At 40.6% G+C, this 21,157-nt stretch overlaps 1 protein-coding gene across 3 annotated transcripts in view; it reads right to left on the bottom strand.

Annotated features, from left to right (window-relative positions):
- Positions 1 to 20,498, bottom strand: part of srgap1b (SLIT-ROBO Rho GTPase activating protein 1b) — a 38,447-nt gene extending 17,949 nt beyond the window's left edge. For 2 of the 3 annotated variants that reach the window (XM_084407867.1, XM_084407868.1), the window contains exons 1-4: positions 20,303 to 20,498; positions 7,487 to 7,682; positions 2,587 to 2,749; positions 1,929 to 1,991 (exon numbers count right to left, since the gene is read on the bottom strand). In XM_084407867.1, coding sequence (XP_084263993.1) covers positions 1,929 to 1,991; positions 2,587 to 2,749; positions 7,487 to 7,682; positions 20,303 to 20,369 — 489 coding nt within the window. In that variant the 5' untranslated portion in view covers positions 20,370 to 20,498. Of the gene's footprint in view, positions 1 to 1,928; positions 1,992 to 2,586; positions 2,750 to 7,486; positions 7,683 to 7,797; positions 7,849 to 20,302 lie in introns of those variants that run through there. The other variant, XM_084407869.1, reaches the window with a different exon arrangement.
- Positions 20,499 to 21,157: the final 659 nt, after the last annotated feature.

Here is a 21,157-nt window from a genome sequence, read left to right as displayed (position 1 = left end):
ATGATTCACCTAGCTGGTTGATTTGGTTCATGGATTATAACACTTTAACGAAGAGTTTTAAAATCCCTATGGGCGAAATGAATGGAAAAAATACATAGTGTTGCACTCTATTGAGCTAATCTGATTCATAAAGGTCTGTCATGCATGTTTGTAATTGAGTGACTGCAATCTGACAGGATTTTGTATTTATGTTTGTTGTCTTTCCAGTAATATTTCACAAATTGCATCTTTCTTTTATTCTGACTGCTAATAGTCTATAAACACTGTGTTAACATTTGGGGAATTCATGCAGACATGTAATTGTATTTTGGGCCGTGGTGGATCAAAATGATTTTTGCTAAGACTGCCAAGACTGTCAAAAAAACACTCCTTGCTACATGCTAAATCATGCAACATGCTCCCTGTCCCACTCTCGTACTCTGATGTAAATCCATCTCAACAAGGACGCAAAACTGCTTACATGAGGGTTGCAGTGGGGTGGAAACTTCCTGAACTCTGAGTACTTCAGAGGTTCAGAGAATTCATCTCAATTTTATTGTGCGTTCCTTATGTAAGCGGTAAGCTCAGCTGACAGACCTAATGTGTGCTGCGTGTTTTTGTTTTATCAAGGTTATTTATGCAAGAGCTTCTGGCTTTTAAGACTTCAGGCCTGTCAGACAAGCTTATATTCAGGTCAAATATTCACAACTGCACATAAAAACAATTACAGACAAGTACATTTTCTATTTTAGGTGCTGGTTAACATGGAAAGTGCACACCAATTTTCAATATTTTTCCATTTACCATATTTTCTAATTGCATTTTATTAATCTTATTGTGAATTATTAATTAAAGCATTTGATTAATTACATTTTTAACTTTCTTTAGTGTGTAATGTTGCTGTTTGAGCATGAAAAAGGTCTGCAAAATTACAGTCACTCTAAAGGGAGTTATTTTCTATATCAGAGCGCACCGTTTCCGAACTCCTTGAAACGCCTCCATTGTAGTCTTGAGTTTTCTTCCAGGAACAAACACGCCACAATATTACAAATTTAAATAATTCCCGCCAAAGGAATACACAAAAAAGGGGCGGGGCCTGGTTGAGTTAGTTAGTAGTGTGTTGAAACTTGCGGTTATGGTAAGGGGAGTGACATTTCCCAAACACACTCTAAGTGGTTGACCAATCACCACACACTGGTCCAGCCGACCAATCAGAAGACATTGCTTTTTGAAAGGAGGGGCTTTATAGAGACAGGAACTAAACAGACAGACTGGGAAGAGAGGTGCTGCAGTAATATAAAAAAAAATTTTTTATTATTATTTGAACATTCAAGCATTACATTATTTTAGTAGTCCCCAAAAACAAAATCATGACTTTGTAAAAGAGCATAATATGGCCTCTTTAAAAATCTGTGATTTCAAATTTGCTACCTTCCCTCACCAACACTAATTTTTTGCATACTTTTTTTGAGCCAATCAGCTGAGCTGTACAGGTAAATGTCATGCGACTTATCACTCTGGAGATGCATGAAAATGACATCACAGCTCAAGCTACTGGTATGGGACGATATGCGTTCCTGTGATAACATCACTTCAAAGGCAGCAGTTGGGTAAAATATAATCCATTTCATGCTGGTCTTTCCAGCAACTACAGAATAGGGTAAAACTAAACAGCAGCAGAAGTTGCAGACAAAAGGAAAATTGTCATCACAAGGCGAAGAGTAATGCAGAAATGCTAGATTGAGTACATGTAAGATAGATGAAACCGATACGGTCGAGTTCTGGAAGAAGGCGAGCGAGAGACAGAGAGTGTCAGTGATAGAAGAGGTGAATTATATATTGATGGAATGATAAAATGAGAGAGAGAAAAGCACCAGCAAAGTGATGGGATGAAAAAGTAATCCAAAAAGAGATTGAGCGGATGATGAGAGAGAATGAGACAAGCTCACCGTGTAGAGTTCGTTAAGAATCTTCATCAGGTCTTCTTGCAGCTGGAAAATGATCTCTTTGCTCTATGGGCAAAAAACACACAAAAAACACAAGGTGGGTTATAATGGACAGAGAGGAAGGGCCGAGCTGGGTCAAACTCAGATATACAGCCAAGAAATGGCTGTCCTTGCTTTGTCAATTCTGAACTAACACAATAGATCAAAACAACTCAAATGTCCACTTAATGGACAGTGTGAACGTAGCCCTTTTCTAATCTACATTAGTGCCGGTCTACTAAAGTGTTGTTGTGCAGAGAAAGAAATTCAGTTCCTATAAATAAAACACAACTGTGTTGGATTCTACAGAGACAAAGACTGAATAATGAATGGTGAATCCACATAAAAAATAAAATCACAATAAAACTCATGCACACAGTCCGAGACAGCAGTGAGTTTAAGGCTGTAATTATACAGACAGAAGTCAAATAAACCGCCTGGAGCAAACACCAGAATTACTAAAAAGGAAGTTCATATTTTGTTTATCCAAATGACAAATGCACTTTAATTATCAAGAGATTTTCATTTCCCATCAGTACCTTTAATGAATGCATATTTTTTCCACCTTTCATTTTGATTATACGTGCATCCCATCCTATTATAGTAGTGACAGGGCCCTCACCTTCTTGAGCAGGCGCATGTTGTCCTCGCTGACATGCGTGAAGCGTGTGATGACGTTGTTGAGGTAAAGGTCGCTGAGTGTGGCGTGGTCCTTACTCTCTCTCCTCACCTGGTTCAGCAGCAGATACCAGCAGTTCACGGGAGAAAGGAGGTTCTGGTCCTTCCTGCAAGCCATGAAAATGTGCGTTTTTAAGATGTCGATGGAAAAATAATCAAACAAAATATTCACGAAATATACAAGTACAAGAAAATCAAACTCAAATGTGTATCTCTGTATATCTTTTCACTATTATTCCCAACAGAATCTGCATTTTCATGGGTTTAAATAAAGGATTTTTGTTATAAGAGACAATAAAAACAACTTTGTACATCAAAACCACTCCTTTCATGGTAAAAAATGAACTTTATTTTCAAAAGTCAATGAATTTGCATCAGAATCATTGCATCTGAATGTAACATTTTTGACAAGCCAAACATGTCAGTCTCTGTGAGTTATATGTAATTTATTTAAGCCACGAAATAAACTTCTTTCCGTAAAGTAAGTATAATGAACTGCGCAAAAAAGGCATTTTGATCATCTCCTGGGGCCGTATTCACAAAGAATTTTAAAGGGGTGATGAACTGAGAAATCAAAGTTTCCTTGAGCTTTTGACATATAAGAGATCATCATACTATAATAATATCCTGTAAGTTTCAGAACTGAAAACTACCTTGCTAGTCCAATAAAAGCTTTTATAGACATCAGGCACAGCAAACGACTCGTTTTTCAAAGTGGGGAACTATGACGTCAAAGAGGATAAAACACCGCCTCCACAAAAGAAGATCAACGCCTACTTCAACACGGCCTGTTTAGCCCCGCCCACCGATTCGCCCAAACATGCTAAATAACATAGGACGACATGATAATTGCTACCGGATCGAGCTACTTACAAGCAATAAACATGCTGTTTACTAAATATTGTGCGTGCCTGTTTGTGGAAGAAGACAGTCATAAGCTTCCTTCGGATTCCAGCATGGTTAAACTTTATTAAATCAGTCAATCACAATTTCCCGACACGGATCTGCCAACAACATGTAAGTAGCCGTGTGTATTCTAATGCCTGATCTGCGATCAGTGATTTCGGTGTAATTATTTAAGTTCAGATATTTCTCTTAAAATCGTTCAATACTGTTTATGCATCAGTGACTAAACGATCAACTTCACATAATTTCTCGTAGTATTATGAAAATAATCTTTTTTTAAACTGTTATTAAATTATATAGCCTACAGAAAGCGATCAAAGAACGATCCCTTTCGCCCAAGCTGTCAATCAAACAGCACAGCGCGAGCCGCGAGATCTTATCTGGACACTTACCAAACTCGTGATGACATAATGACACTGTTACACTACACAACGAAGCTCTTACTGTGTACTCACATCGTGTTTGCATTGTGATTTGGTGTAAGCATTTGTGAGAGTGCAAAAATTGCGTTGCAATGATAAGATCTTTATTCACGCGATCAACAGACTGTCTGTCATCTGCTCAGTCAGTGCTCGTCATGCTGCAACCTTTCATGTGATGGAATAGATTTAAATATAATGCTTTAAACGATACTTTTCACGATTTGTTAATCTCGATAACTGTAATAGTAAAAACGTAGTAAAAGTTTTCGAGAGAGTTCATGTAATACTAGCTATTTCATTGCAAGCATGTCAGCCAATCACAGCAGTGGGCGTTTACACTGCAGTCTCACAGCAGACACGCCCCTTAAAACGGAGCGTTCAAATCTGAGGCAGAAATCAGGCTTGGAAAAATGGCTTTTATTTATAAATTATGACATTTTTTTATGTAAAAATCATACTAACATTATAAGGGCACCCCAGGGAACATTATAAAATAATAAGACAATCCAGTTCATGACCCCTTTAAGGCTAAAAGTAGCTCCTAACTGGCGAATTTAGGAGCAACTCCTAAAAATAATGGGCGTGTCACTCGTAACTTTAGGACTAATTTTTTTGACTAAGAGTAATTCACGAAGCATTTTAGCCCTAAAAGTAGCACCTAAGCCTCGGACAGCTTAAAATAAGTCGTGAGGACTCCTAACTCACTACTAGACCTATTCACAAACCGCTTTTTGTGGCATTTCACGTTGCGATGTTTTGAAATGCGTATGCGACGGCTACAGGAGCTTCCAATCGCGAGGGAACAATTTTGCATTGTAGGCATAACTAGGGATGCAATAACGCCATCAACAACAAGCAAAACTAGGCTACTCATTGCATGTAAACTAATTGTAACGTTTCATTGTGAATCAAATTAAAATGTTCTTCTCTTTGCAAACGTAGGCAGAGGCATATAGATATAGTGACAGATTAATTCAATAATGTTGCAAAGATATTGCATCAATCCATTCATTAGGCTACTAGGCTATTTGTTTTGCCTTACTCTTTATTCATTTAGGCTATTTATTCAGTTATTCATCATCTTCCGTCCTTCGCACTACTTGTGTAGCGCATGCATTCTCTCACCTGTCACCTGTCACTCATCATCGTAGGGGAGCTGTTTGGAATCATTCCCGCGTTACAATCATCAGCCAATCAAGGTGGTCACTTCAGTCAAGCTCGTGCATGAGTAATGACGTCATCCATAGCAACGAAGACGTTGAGTACCCTCCTTAGTTTAGGAGTTGTCATTTTTCTTTATTAAGAGTAGGTCTGAAAGGCGTTGTGAATAACTTTTAAGAGAAAACTCCTAGCTAAAATCTTTTAGTGCGATTTAGGAGTACTCCTAGTGGTAAGATAAAATGCTTTGTGAATACGGCCCCAGAGGTTTAATAATTACCCAAAAATCAAACATTCACCCCTCACGCATATGTTATCGTGTCTGTCAAAAACTTAGGCTGGCTGTCGGTTGGAATATTAGAACTAAAAACATGGACATAACACACTCATGGACATCAATCACTTCACTGAACAAATAACTTACGATCCATCTGTTTTAAAATCTGAATCATTTGAATATCACAACATCAATGTCTGTCAAAAAATAACGTGCACAATACGCGGTAGTATACGAGAAGAGGTCTAGCGAGTCACGCATTTCCTGGAAAACCCACACTACCGGATGTTTTAAATATATCATAGTTTTCCGAGAAGAGGGAGAAAATGGCGGCCTGAGCGGCTTCAACATGCTGTCTGACAGAGTCAGAGACCATAACGTACATAATACATAACTGACTCTCACAAGCATAGATTCGTGAACTTGACAGGTGATTTTTATATGTAGTTAAAAGGTAGTTTCTACAACGTAATTTCTTCTCAGTTGTTAAATAAATGAAGGCAATTATCAAAGTTCAAGAAAATGTTGTTTAATTTTCCAATAAAAGTTTTACGTGATTTGTTACATTTAAGATTTTGACACAAGCAGTTTTCTAAAATTAACCTTTTTCTGAAATGTTTTGCTTGAAAGGAGTGATTGTATTACCTTATAAATAAAAAATATTTGCGGTTGGTTTGTTTTATACAGTAATACAACAAATTCATATATTAAGTGACCTACTGTTCTACATATTAAAATATTATATCAAGCTCTTAAATCACAAGCTCTTGGTGATATTCAAAGTGAATATGTTCATTTCTGCTGTAAGACTCTGTGGGTGGCCCGGAGGTTTGCTGTACGCGCTGTTTTTGTGAGTGCTGCTCTGTGGCTTTTTTCAAGCAGTCATCCAAATCCACTAATGAACCATTTCTTATTTATTCTCCGAATTTATTCACCGAAATGGTTAGGCTTCGGTGAATATTTCAGCTGCAATTAACTGAATAGACTAGTTTGCCCTTGGTAGGATAATTCTTTCCAGAAATCAGGGTGTTAAGCAAATGTACCACAACCTTTAAAATCCATGTAAATGAGCTGCAGCTGAACACCAAATAGAGTTATCATAAAATCTTCATTATGAATGACCAAGTGAATATATCAACATACTGTACAAGCCACTGATGACCAGTTATTACTCTGAATCTCAATATTTTAACATCAAATTTTCCCATAATATATTTGATGCATGAGTTCACAAACTGAATAATAAACTCTTACGGCACACTAAATTAATTATAATTAATTATTTCTCTAAATAAAATCAATCTTACTGACCCTAAACTTTTGAACGGTAGTATATACTGTATGTATAACTACGTTTAAAATCACATAGCATTTTTGTCTGTGCAAATTGCTGATTTATTTTGGAGAGTGAGGATGGCTTAACCACCTGCCGAGGTGAGGTAAAAGACGCCATTTTGTTTCACACACTTGATCTTCTATATTAGTAATGGCTGTAGCGAAAAGACAATGGGAAGCCATTTTGGACCAAAGTGGCGAATGTCTTCAGCAGCCAGTGACTAATCACAAAGCTCAGCAGGCATCTGATGGGACAGCCCCATGAGGACCAGGACACTAACAGTGCCCAGCACGAAGGGGGGGAAATGCAACAGAAGAGAAACTGTGAAACTCTCTCTCTCTCTTTCTCACCCATCCCTCATCACTCTATTTTCCCAGCAGAATGTTATCTGCATTAATGAGACAGCAAATACACAGATGCCTGTACACACACACACACACACACACACACAAACAATAACTACAGCAGACGCAGCAATCGCCTCTCCTCTGCCATCTCTGATTTTTCAAGCATGAAGCTGCGGAGCATCATGGGTAAAATATTCCAGACGTCGCCCTAATCCACCACAAACCACAGTCAAACAAAACGGGGAGGGAGAAATCATTTGAAGGTGATCGAAAGGCACCTGCACGAAAATGATTCGCCACTGATCCGGCTCAAGAAAACGAATCTTTAATCATTTATGTGCATTTCCAGCGTGGCACACACACACAAACACACACACACACACACAATCTCCACTCACTTGTATTGTTGGTGGTCCTTGGTGCTGCGGGTTTTGGCCATGAAGCGTTCAGCAAGCTTCTCCAAGTTGCGTGAATATTCGCTCTCGATCTCGGCTTTCTTCCTGAAGAAATCCTGCAGGTCCTGGAGGAGCTGAACCCGCATGTCCGTCTGCTGCTCCAGACATTTCTGCTGCTCCACTAACTGAGACCGTATCTCTGCTCACACACACACACACACACACACACACAGACAAAATGATGTTAGCTAATTAACAACGGCCTTTTAAAATGACAGTGTTTCATACTTAATGACAGCTGCAGTGTAACTGACATCACATGACACGTTCGAGAGTGACTTGAACACAATGTGGGCACTGATGGGTGAAGTTGTGCTCTCTGAACCAGAGGTTTTCCTCCTAATAAGGCAGTCTGGATTCTTCCTTAACAACACACTGGTTATCACACTCACTGCCGTTACCAAGACAACAGGTAGTGGAGTGGAGTATCCCATGAGGATTAGCGTGTGTGTTTAATGGGAGGAGGTATTCAGTATTCTCCATCCTAGTTCTCATCTCCACTTCTCCTCAAACTCCTCCTTTTCCTTAAAGGAATAGTTCACTCGGAATTAAAGACCTGCCTCATGTCCTTCCAAACCCATTGCTCTTTTCCATAAAAAGGCAGTGGATAGTGACTTGTTTCGACCCATTTCAAAACAGAAGCAAATGTATCATAAAAGTTCTAATCTAATTCTTCTAAAGCAGTGACTTTTTTTGATTACTTACATACTATTAAAGTACTTATTTTGAATTAGCTTTAATCTTTATTTTCAGGTTTTGATTTTATGTGCTTTTGACATTTTTAGTTTTAGTCTTAGTTTTTATTTATTTCTAGTGTTTCTTTTAGTCTCTTTCAATTCTTTTAGTGCTTTATCTTAGACCTATTTCAGTCAGTTGCCAGGGCAGCAATAACCCTGTTCTGAAGACACACGACAGCTTTGTGTGAGGAATAGTCTGAAATCTAAGCCTTTATGTACTATGAATCATTCTCGTGTTGTGAACCTGATCAATCTATTAATTGAAAAGTTTCATAGATTCATAAGAACGATTCAGACTATCACCATTTCTCTCATTAGAGGCCTGTGTAACAGTCGTAAGTCAGTAAGAGCTGTGCGTGTAAACCTCACTCCCCTAGCCTCAAGAGGTTCGCGAGAACCCTTCTGAAACCTAAAATGACAAATGGGACACAGCACGTTCTCCTGGACTTAACGGACACGGGCAGCCATTGTAAGTCCACAAAACCGAAAGTGCATATGAAGTGTGCCATTTGGGACAGGGCCTCTAGCGACGGACACTAGGAACTGCAGTCTTTAGCCTCGTCGCTAGAGCTGCTCGGAGGGAGTAGAGTAGGACCGGTTACATTTGGTGCCGTGACCCGGATGGGAGTGAGGTTTAGGGGCTGAGTGTAACGGACGTAGGCCAGTAAGAGCTGTGTGTGTAAACCTCACTCCCCTGATCTCAAGAAGCGCACCAGCGACTGATACTAGACGCTGCGGTCTTTAGCGTCCTTGTTAGCAAGCCAACTTTCTACACCTGGGACCCCGGTTCGAATACCGCTCGGAGCTGGTTGAGTAAGACCGGTTATATCTGCATGGGATGGATTTTTCAATCCCACAAGATTATGTACCGCTCCCGTCCGCTTCCGCCAAAAATTTGTGAGATTTTATCCCGCTCCTGCCTGAAACTTTGACGTTTTGTCCCGTTCCCTCCCACAAAAGCTGGTAGGAAGAGGTCTACGCTGATTTTTCAGTCCCGGTATGGTTAGATTCTGTCTCATTCCAGTGTTTACATAGTCTATTTTTTCCAGTTTACACACACTACACTTCAGTGATAGACTTCTGCATGCTGTTATTATTAGATAATTAATTTATATTTTGCGGGAGCCCACGAGTCATTTCTTTCTCCCGTACGGAGCCCCTAAAGGGAAAAATAATGAGATGGGAGGAAAAATAATAAGTCACTTTTGCGTTCTCTCACAAATGTTGCATTCCCCTGAGAAACATTGCGTCCGCTCGCAAAACCTTTTGAGCTCTCTGCGAGTGAACGCAAAGTTTCTCGAGGAAGGCAAAAGTTTTCCGAGGGAACAATAGTTTATTGGGGGAACGGAAAACATTTGCAAGAAAACGCAAAAGCATTGACAAATAATTTTTCCTCCATCTCATATTTTTTTTCCTGCAGGGGCTCCGTACTCCCGCTCCCCGCACACATTTTAGTATCTTAGTAGCACCGAGAAATTCAAAAATTGTCCAGGAAGAAGGACAGATTTTCACTGACTTACGTTATAAATTCGGGTACTATATGTTGCTCAGACAAAGCTATCGTATGACCTGTTATATAAGTGAATACGTCATATGGACCATTTGCACTGTTTTTGCATCCATTTTGAAGCTTAAAAAAATATTCAGTGCCTGTTAACTGTAATTGCTTGGAAAGTGTAAGACAGCCATACGGTTTTGAAACAGGGCCATAAGTTAACCACCCCAAAATTCCCCCTAGGACAATCCTCCCGAAATATTCAGGACGCTGTGTCTTTTTAAATGGTTGATTCTTACATTTTGTACCCCCGATCTTGAATCTGCCTGGATTTCAAACAACATAAGGATGAGTAAATAATGACAGAATTGTCATTTTCAGACAAACTATTTCTGTAATAACTGCTTTTAATAATAACGCTCCCTTGTCCCCTTTAACCAGCTCGCTCTCTCCCTCCTTTTCTTCTCCCTCACACTTTTCCCCCTCTCTTTCTCTCTCCACAGACCAACTGTTTAATGTCACACTGCCTCTCCAGCTCGAAATAACAGATGAGACAGCAGGCTTGGCGTGAGCTTTGTGTGGGTGTGTGTGTGTGTAGGAGGGTGGGAGGGACTGTGAGAATTGGAGACGTGTGTGTGTGTGTTTGCGTGTTCTGCATCAGTGATGGTGGCATGGTGAGCAAGGTGACTCTTTTGATACAATATAAGACATGCCTGTAATCCAGCAGAGAATCAGAGGTGATTTAGAAAAATAAATGTGGTCAATGAAATGCCACTGCCTGGTGCGAGTGATGCATGTGTATTTTTCCTTTAAGCTAAAGTGTGCACTTTTTTGCATCGACATGCAACGACAACTACACTGGTTCTATACAGAACCTTAAAGAGAAATCAAATTTTCTTTTCTTTTGTCATTTAAGAAGTCAATGTATTCATTCATTCACACATCATTACATCATTACATCATAGTGTGACAAAAGACAAACCTCAACAATATTGAGACAAAAGATCAACGCCTACTTGTACATCATTGCCTCTTTAGCCCCGCCCACCGATTCACACATGTCATGTAGTACAGACCCAAACACAGGATATATATATATATATATATATATATATATATATATATAAACGTCTATAAACATCCTGTGTTTATATATACACACACACACACACACACACACACACACACACACACACATTCACATATGCATATATATATACACACATATACACACATACACATATGCATATATATACACACATATACACACATACACATATATACACTTATGCATATATATATACACATATACAGTACATATATACATACTGTATATGTGTGTGTATAACCTATTAACCTGCCATGTGAGCAGAGATCCTAATCTTAAAATGGCCAAATATTGGACAATTGCATGCAGTCTTTTACTAGTCTAGCAGTTGCCGACGATGCTGTTCTCAAGAACATCTGACAGGAGAAAACATCCGACTGCAACGGAGCGCATCCTCACATCCACTGCCTGCACTCATGTTGATGCCATGCTCATCTGTCATCTGGACAATGTGCATTCAGAGTGTCTATGCAGGGTTCCAACCAGTTACCAACAGCTGACTGGCAAAAACCAGCTTGAAACAACTGCGGAACTAGCCTGGGTTTCCCCATGCTGCCTTGCGCGCAGCGCGATTTTATTCACGCTGCTAGGCAGCCTGGACACCATGGACGAGATTTTCCCCTCAAAAAGGGAACCAATCACAGAACGGGGAGGGAGCAGCAAGACGATGACGACGTCTATGCGACACACCGAAGCAGTTTGTTTATATCTATGGATCCAACATGGCAGCAGACGCGAAGTTACCTTTCGATGCAGCCTTAGAAGTAAGTAGTTTAGTCGCTGAAAGCCATCGTGTACACATAAATCTCTGACCCATCGTCTTCTTCCTCGTCGAATTTCTGTCGCTCTACATACGTCATCTGGTATAATTGAAACGATTGGCTATGAGCTACGTACAGGCGCATTTAATAGACATTCGTAGCGCCCAATAAACGGCTCTGGGCATTCGTAAACCACGCCTCAAATACGAGAAAATGAACATGTGGTTCCCAGACCTCGTCTCATTGAGTTAGCCAGGCTACTGCGGAACTGGAAGTGAATTGAAATGGCATCAAAACTACAAATAAATAGACAGTGACTCATTTCCTCAAGCCTTTGAAGCACAAAACAGGCAGACAGTGTTAATTAAAACAATATAAAATCATTGTTTGTCCATATGGATGGAGCGGAAATACGTAACATTCCCATCATGCTGTGTTTGCGAGGTTGTGGATATGGATATTTAGAAAGATGAAAAATGAAACTATAACAAACTTCCTGGCAAACAAGTGTAACATACACACTTTGTTCCACTCACTTCTATGAAAATAATCGCCATTTATCATTTTTTCCCAATTTTGTCTTCACAAGTCGCTGTCTATCTCATATTTGACCTTTGAACTTGTGACCGCGGTGAGAATGTCTGATACCCTGCGGCATGCGCCCGACCCAGACTGTTTCCATGGCAACAAGGCTTCTGCTCGGCAACCTGAGAGCGTGAGGAGTGCGCAGGCATGCTGTACAGCAGCACTGCACATATTCACATGATGCATAAAAATGGGAACTCAAACCACAATAGCACCAAAATACACATGTATGCCCTTCACAAAAATAAAAATATCCTATTTATGAGGAAGAAAGGGTACTCAAATTTTTATTCCCTAAAAACCACATACGTCACCACGCTGAACGCTATTCTGCCACTTCCCAATTATTTTCCATTTCTGCTTAGACTTCTAATCTGCATCTCATCCTCTCTCTCACACGCTCTCTTCTATTTATCTAAAGCAAATGTACTTCTTAAGCTTTTTCCTTTAGCCTCTACTTTTCGCTCCCTCTCCTCTCAGTCTAAAAAACTCATAAGCATTGTAGAGTCTTTGCTTAAAAGTCTTGAGAATCATTATGTATCAAAATACCTAAATTTTTCTGCAGGAATGTAAATGCAGTTAAAAAAAACAAATCTACTTTTTGAGACCTTGCCTGCTTGTGTACTCATGAATTATATATATCCATCCATCCATCCATCCATCCATCTTCTTCCGCTTATCCGGGGCCGGGTCGCGGGGGCAGCAGTCTAAGCAGAGACGCCCAGACTTCCCTCTCCCTAGACACTTCCTCCAGTTCTTCCGAGGAGACATCGATGCGTTCCCAGCCGGGAGACATAATCCCTCCAGCGTGTCCTAGGTCTTCCCCGGGGTCTCCTCCTGGTGGGACGCACCTGGAACACCTCCCCGGGAAGGCGTCCAGAAGGCATCCGGACCAGATGCCCGAGCCACCTCAGCTGGCCCCCTCTCGATGTGGAGGAGCAGCGGCTCTACTCTGAGCTCCTCTCAAGTGACCAAGCTCCCCACCCTCCTCGCTCTAAGGGAGCACCCAGCCACCCTGCGGAGAAAGCTCATTTCGGCCGCCTGTATCCGGGATCTTGTCCTTTCGGTGAGAGTAGGAACGTAGATTGACCGGTAAATCGAGAGCTTCGCCTTGCAGTTCAGCTCCTTCTTCACCACGACAGACCGGTACATCGACCGCATTACTGCCGAAGCTGCACCGATCCGTCGGTCAATCTCCCGTTCCATCCTTCCCTCACTCGTGAACAAGTCCCCAAGATACTTGAACTCCTCCACTTGAGGCAGGAACTCTCCACCAACCTCCGACTGAGGACCATGGCCTTAGACTTGGAGGTGCTGATTCTCATCCCAGCCGCTTCACACTCGGCTGCAAACCGTCCCAGTGCATGCTGAAGGTCCTGGTCTGATGGGGCCAACATGACAACATCATCCGCAAAAAGCAGAGACGAAATTGTGTGGTCCCCAAACCGGACACCCTCCGGCCCCTGGCTGCGCCTAGAAATTATGTCCATAAAAATTATGAACAGAACCGGTGACAAAGGGCAGCCCTACCGGAGTCCAACATGCACCGGGAACAAGTCTGACTTACTGCCGGCAATGCGAGCCAAGCTTAGCAAAGGGCCCCGGACCGCATACTCCCAGAGCACCCTCCACAGGACGCCGCAAGGGACACAGTCGAATGCCTTCTCCAAATCCACAAAGCACATGTGCTCCCATGAACTCCCATGAACCCTCCAACACCCTGGAGAGGGTATAGAGCTGGTCCAGTGTTGCACGACCTGGACGAAAACCGCACTGTTCCTCCTGAATCCGAGGAATTATATATTATATATATATATATATATATATATATATATATATAAAAAAGTGTCGATTAATCGCATCTAATATAAAACTTTTTGTTTACATAATATATGTGTGTGTAATGTATATATTATTATATATATTACATGTCTCTGTGTGTATTCTGTATATACACAATATATAGGCCTATATATAGGCCTATATATATATATATATATATATATATATATATATATATACACACACAGACTTCCATTGATGTTATATCAGGTTACTGATATTTTCTGTGGCCTATCCCTACCCCTACCCCTACCCCTACCCCTACCCCTACCCAAACCTTCCTATCGCAGAAACTTTTGCAAAACACTGGGTTTAAATAAAAACTGGATTTTCTCAAACTTTTTTACTAGTGTGGACCAGTAAAATGTCCTCACTAGTTAGTTGTCATAATATTTTACTATATAAGTCGGGACATTTGGCCCTCACAAATATAGCCAAACCTGTACACATATATTTACACACAGATGGAATGAATGTTTTTACATAAAAAGTGTCAAGGAGAAGTCAAGATTAGGTGAGGCACAAGACACAACAAATGTAATCAAGCACATACGGATCCAAGGTCAGGAGATACAAACAGCTGAAGTGTACGTGTAAGGACTAAACAGACAGACAATGACTCAACACCACACCAGACTTAATGTAATTGACCGTAGTCACGCAATATTTCATTCAACACAAATTAAAATTAGGTTATGAGGGCTAGACAGGCAAAACATCTTTCAAACTAAATATTTTATTTCTCATGATTTTTAATATGTCTACCCTGAGTCCTGACTAAGCTCCATTAGCACATCTCAGTTGTTTTAAACGGAAATAAGACTCGAGATAATCTGTAAACCAAGCCTGGCTAAATAAGCTTTCAGCTTTAAACCCAAGAGTAAAGGCAAAGACAGGCTTCAAGACCCACAATCCTTAGTGTAAGTACTGCAGTATATGTGGTCCTCTCTGCCGTGGTCTTAAATAGATTACTGGATCGATATCTATACTTGATTAATGAGACTTACAGGGCTCCTATTATAAATACATGCAGTGGGTGGCTGGAAAATCTGTCTGGTCTCGACTCTGATACAAAGAATTCAGTTTTGACCAAATTAGCTATTTGTTCACTGTCTATTCTTAAACAGAGGAAGTGAGGCCATATGTGGTTTCCAATCATTATTTTGAAACATGACAAGGGGCTGAGATGGGTACATGAGAATGGGACGATACTACACACACAACTCACTATTAAAGTGTACACACGTAGTGGACATCTGGTCCTTGTCCACCTCTCAGCATTTGCCATCACCTTACTTGTATTACAATACCACACGCACATTTAAATGAGGACATTTCATAGGCTGCGTCTGAAATCGCATACTCCATTTGATGAAGACTGCACTTCTTCACCATAATGTATGTTCTGTATTTGTGTAGTATAAAAAAAAAATCAGGACATACTACATCATGTTGAAATTGTCATGTAACCTACAGTAGACGTCAGTCTTGTTGCTTTATTCAACGTTCACAAATATGATGATCCCTCAACAAATGTCATCAGATGCACACTTTAAAGTCTTGGCAGAAGCAATACATCGTCCGAGGTTTTTTTTATGAATGTTTTATGTTTTACCTACTGTTTTATGAATACTGTGTATTTGGACATGCTACTAATTGGAATGTACAGCTTTTTGCAAACTAGGCCAACACTTTTTGGAAAGTGTTTGCAATGTGACCCAAGTTTGGCTTTGTTGACACCTACTATTAACCCTTAAACGCATGAATGTTTCGTTGATCATTATTACATATTTGGGTCTTTAGCGACCCGGATCTATATCCAACACCGATGGATCTCTACCTGTCACGATAATATAAAACTCTCCTGATATTAGAGTAACAATTACAGAACCATAAAACAAAGCATATTTTGTTCCCTTTCTGTGGTTGGAAGGGTTCAGTTTGAGCAGATGTTTTATATCATCATCGCTGTCTTCGTCAGAGCTCATTTCCCAGTACATTCAGCATCTGGCTCGTATTCACCATCTCAAATTTATTCTCAAAACTATCGTTTTCAACATCTTCAAAATCATTATTTTGATCGCTGACAGCTTCTTTAACAGATCCAGCATCAAGGGATAGTGACACTAATATTTGATTGCGTTCAGTACTTGCTCTGAGCCATTTCAAGCTTTGCTGATGATGCTTCCTATTCTTTTGTTTTCTGCCTGTGTTAACTATGAGTGAAAATCACTTCATCATTGTGTATCAGACATTTCCACCTTGTCGAATAAAGGTGAATTGCACTTATTCAGTCATCAAAGATTAATTATTGTTCAATTATTCATCAATTATTGTTGTGCAGAAAAAAATATACTTACAATGTAACACCTCGGGTCATTAGCGACTTTATATTATTTTTACAAAAAATAAATGGAAAAAACAGGCACTCTTTTGCCTTGGAAGTGGTCGAAAGTGGACAAGCTCAAAACGTTTTAGACCATGTTTACACCTGTGATCTGATCGACCAAAACACATCTTAATTCCAGGTGTAAACAGGGCCTTTGACCCCTGAAAATGTGTACAATTTAACAGTTTACACATGGAGCCACATTGAAATCCTTCTATCTCTGGAAATGTACCATATTGGGGCTTAAAAATTAAGATACCAAAAGAAAAGTTTGTTAAGAACCAAAATCTTAAAGGATATTTGAAACTTCTTGAGTTACAGGCATGTAAACTTCGGGGGGAAAACACAAGAAGTGCTTTTTCCCCATTTTTGAACTGTCACCGTTGGCATATGTAGCAACAAAGATGGCTAAAGACAACAGATTGTATTAATGGACCCACCAATCTCTGTATATTGGACTGGATTGGATCCAATAAGGGTCAATTTGACCAGCAACATAAAAATCATACCCAATTCAAAAATTATACAAGGGTTAAAGGAGCAGAACATTTCCCATGATTTCATACTGCAAAATGCAAAATTTCATAATTCAAAATGTGACGTAGCGACACACTAAAGAAGATGTGGGCGCCCCAAAAAAAAAAAAAAAAAAAAAAAAAGAGTTGGTAGTGTTTCTGTGAATGGATAGTGAATTTCTGAAAAATCGGAAATATAATACATGACAAACCCGCTAAAAATGCTTCTTTCATCTGTACAAACCGTTTTATGTCACTTTGCATTCCCTCTGAACATTTATTAAAGAGATGTTTGGACTCTGATGGCTCCTTCAGTGGGACTCTAAACTAACAGATGAAATGTCTTGTAGCGGATTGGATCCCCTGAGCCGCAATAAATCTGTTTCATACAGTCTTTCTAGGCAGAGGAAGTACACCAGTGAGTCAGTCTGCGGCCTCCGACGATGAGGTGTATGTGTGTGTATGTGTGTGTTTGTGGCTGGACTGGACTGGACGGAAGACAGAAGTGCAACCAGACATCAAATCTCATGAGAATAACAGAATAAAACATTATGGCAATGTCACACTGTAAGACATCAATTTGTTTTCTCCATCTTTGTGCGTTTTCTTTGAGCCTTGCATGAGAACACACTGTGCACATGCACACACACGCTATAGCTTTCAGTGGATGATATGAGGGTGGGGTTTACAGTAGTGTTTCTGGTCGCATGCATGTGTAAAGCTTTTGTACAACACAAGCTCCCAACAGGACAGAAAAAGCCACTCGCTCGAGATCCGTTTCTTGCTGATGAAGCAAAAATATTTTGTGTAATTCGCACACACGCACGCACGCACACACACACACACACACACACACACACACACACACACACACACACACACACACACACACCAATGTTTTCCACATTAAACTGACTCGCTTTGAATCACCATAATTGTGTAGTTCAGTTTGTGTGTGTGTGTGTGTGTGTGTGTGTGTGTGTGTGTGTATTTGCAGGTACAGTCAAGGTCATGTGCCTCGCTTTCCTTCTAACTTCCTCCCTCAGAGAAAACCATTTCCTGTGCGGACGCTGACAGACTCTAGTCTAGCAGGACTTTTTTTTTTTTTTTTCACATAACCTATTTTTTTAAATGGGATAAAATTTCAAACAAGCATACACAGTGAAATTTGTTTGTACGCCACAATTGTTTGTACGGAAATTCTGAAGTAGAACATCTTGTAAAACATACTTCAATAATAAAAAATCATTACATACAGTGTTTTTACACATAGTACACTAACAAATGCGGGGTTGTTTAAACCCATGTTTGAGTCAAATATGTACAAAATTTTAATTTGGGTTTGTCCATATTTGACCCAAACACGTGTTGAAACAAAACAACCCAACATTTTTTAGAGTGCAAGCATTTAAACATGACTCTTTTTAAACATTAAAAGAAAATTAAGCATGTTTGCAAATAAGTGTCTGTATACATGAGAATAGTAGCGGTCCCTTCTGACCATCAATCACTCATCTGTCTCAATCCATCCTCAGTCACACTACTGTATGCCACACACACTGCTGTACGTGCGGTCCATACTAAACAGCACTGCTGCGGCAGGAGGATTCCCTGATCTTGCTCCCTGACACACACACACACACACACACGCACACACACACACACACACACACAGAGCCAGATACCCATCGCTTCCCCATTGGACATTCACACACAGACTGGTGGTTGAGTATCCATGGAAACATGTACAATGCAGCAAGATGCTGTTGAAAAAGGAGTGTACCTAAGCACACATTTGACAACCGTGAGACGTCCATATGTTGGGAGTGTGAGCACAAACGCAGCGGCCCTGATACTACACCAATCTATCAGCATGCCTTGAGTTGCCTAGAGACCACCCTCACTCTCACCACCATTGGCCAATAGCAGCTGAGACAGCAACTCAGCTCCTTACATTTAAATATGGTGCTTCTTTTTCCAGATTTTTTTCTAAAACATCTTCCCATTTTATGATCTAAACGAGCCATACACCTTCACCTGACTACAGTTGGAGCGCTGGAGACAGGATCTGCCATGCGGGTTGCCATGGAGCCCCCCCCCCCTCTCTCTCTCTTTCCATCTCATCGATTACACACTGTTAAACGAGTGCGCGTGCACAAACGCCCGCCCTGCTGTAAGGGCAAACAAATCAAGCAGGGTGCATTTTATATACTATTATGTTGATTTTGCAGCCTGTATATGTTGTACCTCCCACACTTATGCTGGAAATCTACCTTAGGCTTGTTTTGGAACATGGTTTCTGGTTTCTAGATAGTCCAAGCTGGTGAAATAGCCACATAGAGCTGGGATGTCCAACTGGTAGCTAGTTTTTTCAGCTGGTAGTCAACCATCTAACATGGTTCAAAAACCATGTTGATAACTTTGAGATGCTGGTTGACCAGTAATCACATTTTATATACCATCTGGACCATCTTGAGCTTGTATGAACAGCTGGTTGCTGGTTTCTTATTAGCTGGCCATGTTTCAAAAATAATCTTAACTACAATCTAATTTGGTTGACCACGTTGCAACCTTCTCAACTTCCTTTAGCTGGTAAAAGCAGCTGACAACTGGTTTCTAGTTAGGCTATTCCAAGCTGGTCATTAACTGGTTGACCAGTAACCACCATCTTGAGCTGGTATGACTAGCTGGTAACTGGTGTTTAGCTAGTAAACCATCTAACATGGTTGAAAAACCATGTTGATCACCCTGAGATGGTTTCTAACTGGTTGACCAGTAAGCACATCTGGACCATATTGAGCTTGTATGAACAGCTGGTTGCTGGTTTCTTATTAGCTGGTCAACCAGCAGCAACAATATTTCAAAAAATCATCTTAACCACCTTTGGTGTCTAGCTGGTAATAATTTGGTTGATCAGTTAACAGTTTTTACAACACATCTCAACCCCCTTTAGCTGGTAAAAGCTGACAACTGGTTTCTAGTTAGGCTTATCCATTAGCTGGTTGACCAGTATGTTCTCAACACCACCTTGACCAGGTGTGACCAGCTGATCAAAGATGGTTTACTAGTTCTAACCAGCAAAATAATGCTAGAAACCAGGTTAACATGTTTTAAAACACAACCCCCAGCTTAACATGGATTTCCAGCAGAGTTAAGTGGTTTAATATATTTTGAAAAACAATTCAAATTAAATTGGAAGCAATAATACAATTGAAAGGCATTATGAAATCTTATTTGGCCATCATGTTAACGCATGCACAGGGTTCGTATTAGGTGCATCAGATGAAAGACCGTCTCCAGGTACCCGTCAGGTGCGAGTGTTCTTACCTTTCACTTGGCTCTCATACTCCGTAATGATTTCCTTTTCCTTTTTACTCTTGATCATGTTAGACATGACGCCTGTGTAGTCCAGATCCGCTGGTCCCTTCTGTCTGAAACCTTTCTGCTTCTCCGAGACGTGTCCCTACTGTGCCCGATGCGTCATATCTAACCACAGGTTCAGTGCGTGATCCGGCAGCAGGAAACTGTAGTCCGTAAAGCAAAGCGATGACATTCAACCATGCACATCAATGATTATTAGACCTGCACAGACAAAAGACCCCTGAAAAGTGGCACGTGAACCACGGGGCGCGTCGTTACAGCCGCATCGCCAGACGCGCAAGAACGATTGGAGATGCAAGTGGCCGCATCAATATTACGCACAGGTTGAGTGCGCACGCGATTAACAGAACAGATACGCGCGTCTAGAGGTGACAGAGACTGTAACTCATCTAAACTCACTCTAAGGTGTGAGAGTATCTGATTGTGTATGCAAAAAAATTCGTTAGGTGTGCGTGTTTCTCATGCGCGCGCTCTCCACGCTACTGTCAATTGGTGGGCGGGTTGGGGCGTGAGTGTGTGCATGCGTGCTATTGCCTACACATCAAACTGACAGTCACACTATTTCAGGAAACCTCAAATCCAGTTGTTTCCAGCCCAGGACCTTGAGTTCCCAAGTTCTGAACATTTTGGATGGTTCTCTCATTTAACACACCTGATTTGTATTATCGGCTTATTAGTAGATGCTACAAGACCTGAACTGGGTGTGTCAGATAACGGAGAAATCCAAAATGCTGGATTGAGAATCACTGGACTAGATTTACCAGGCTATTTACTTACCCATAGGGTTGATAGAAATTGCAG

The sequence above is a fragment of the Rutilus rutilus genome (assembly GCF_951802725.1).
Source record: "Rutilus rutilus genome assembly, chromosome: 4".
NCBI lineage: Eukaryota > Metazoa > Chordata > Actinopteri > Cypriniformes > Leuciscidae > Rutilus > Rutilus rutilus.
The sequence above is the reverse complement of the archived record's forward strand: the minus strand, read 5'-3'. Positions and strand labels throughout refer to the sequence as shown.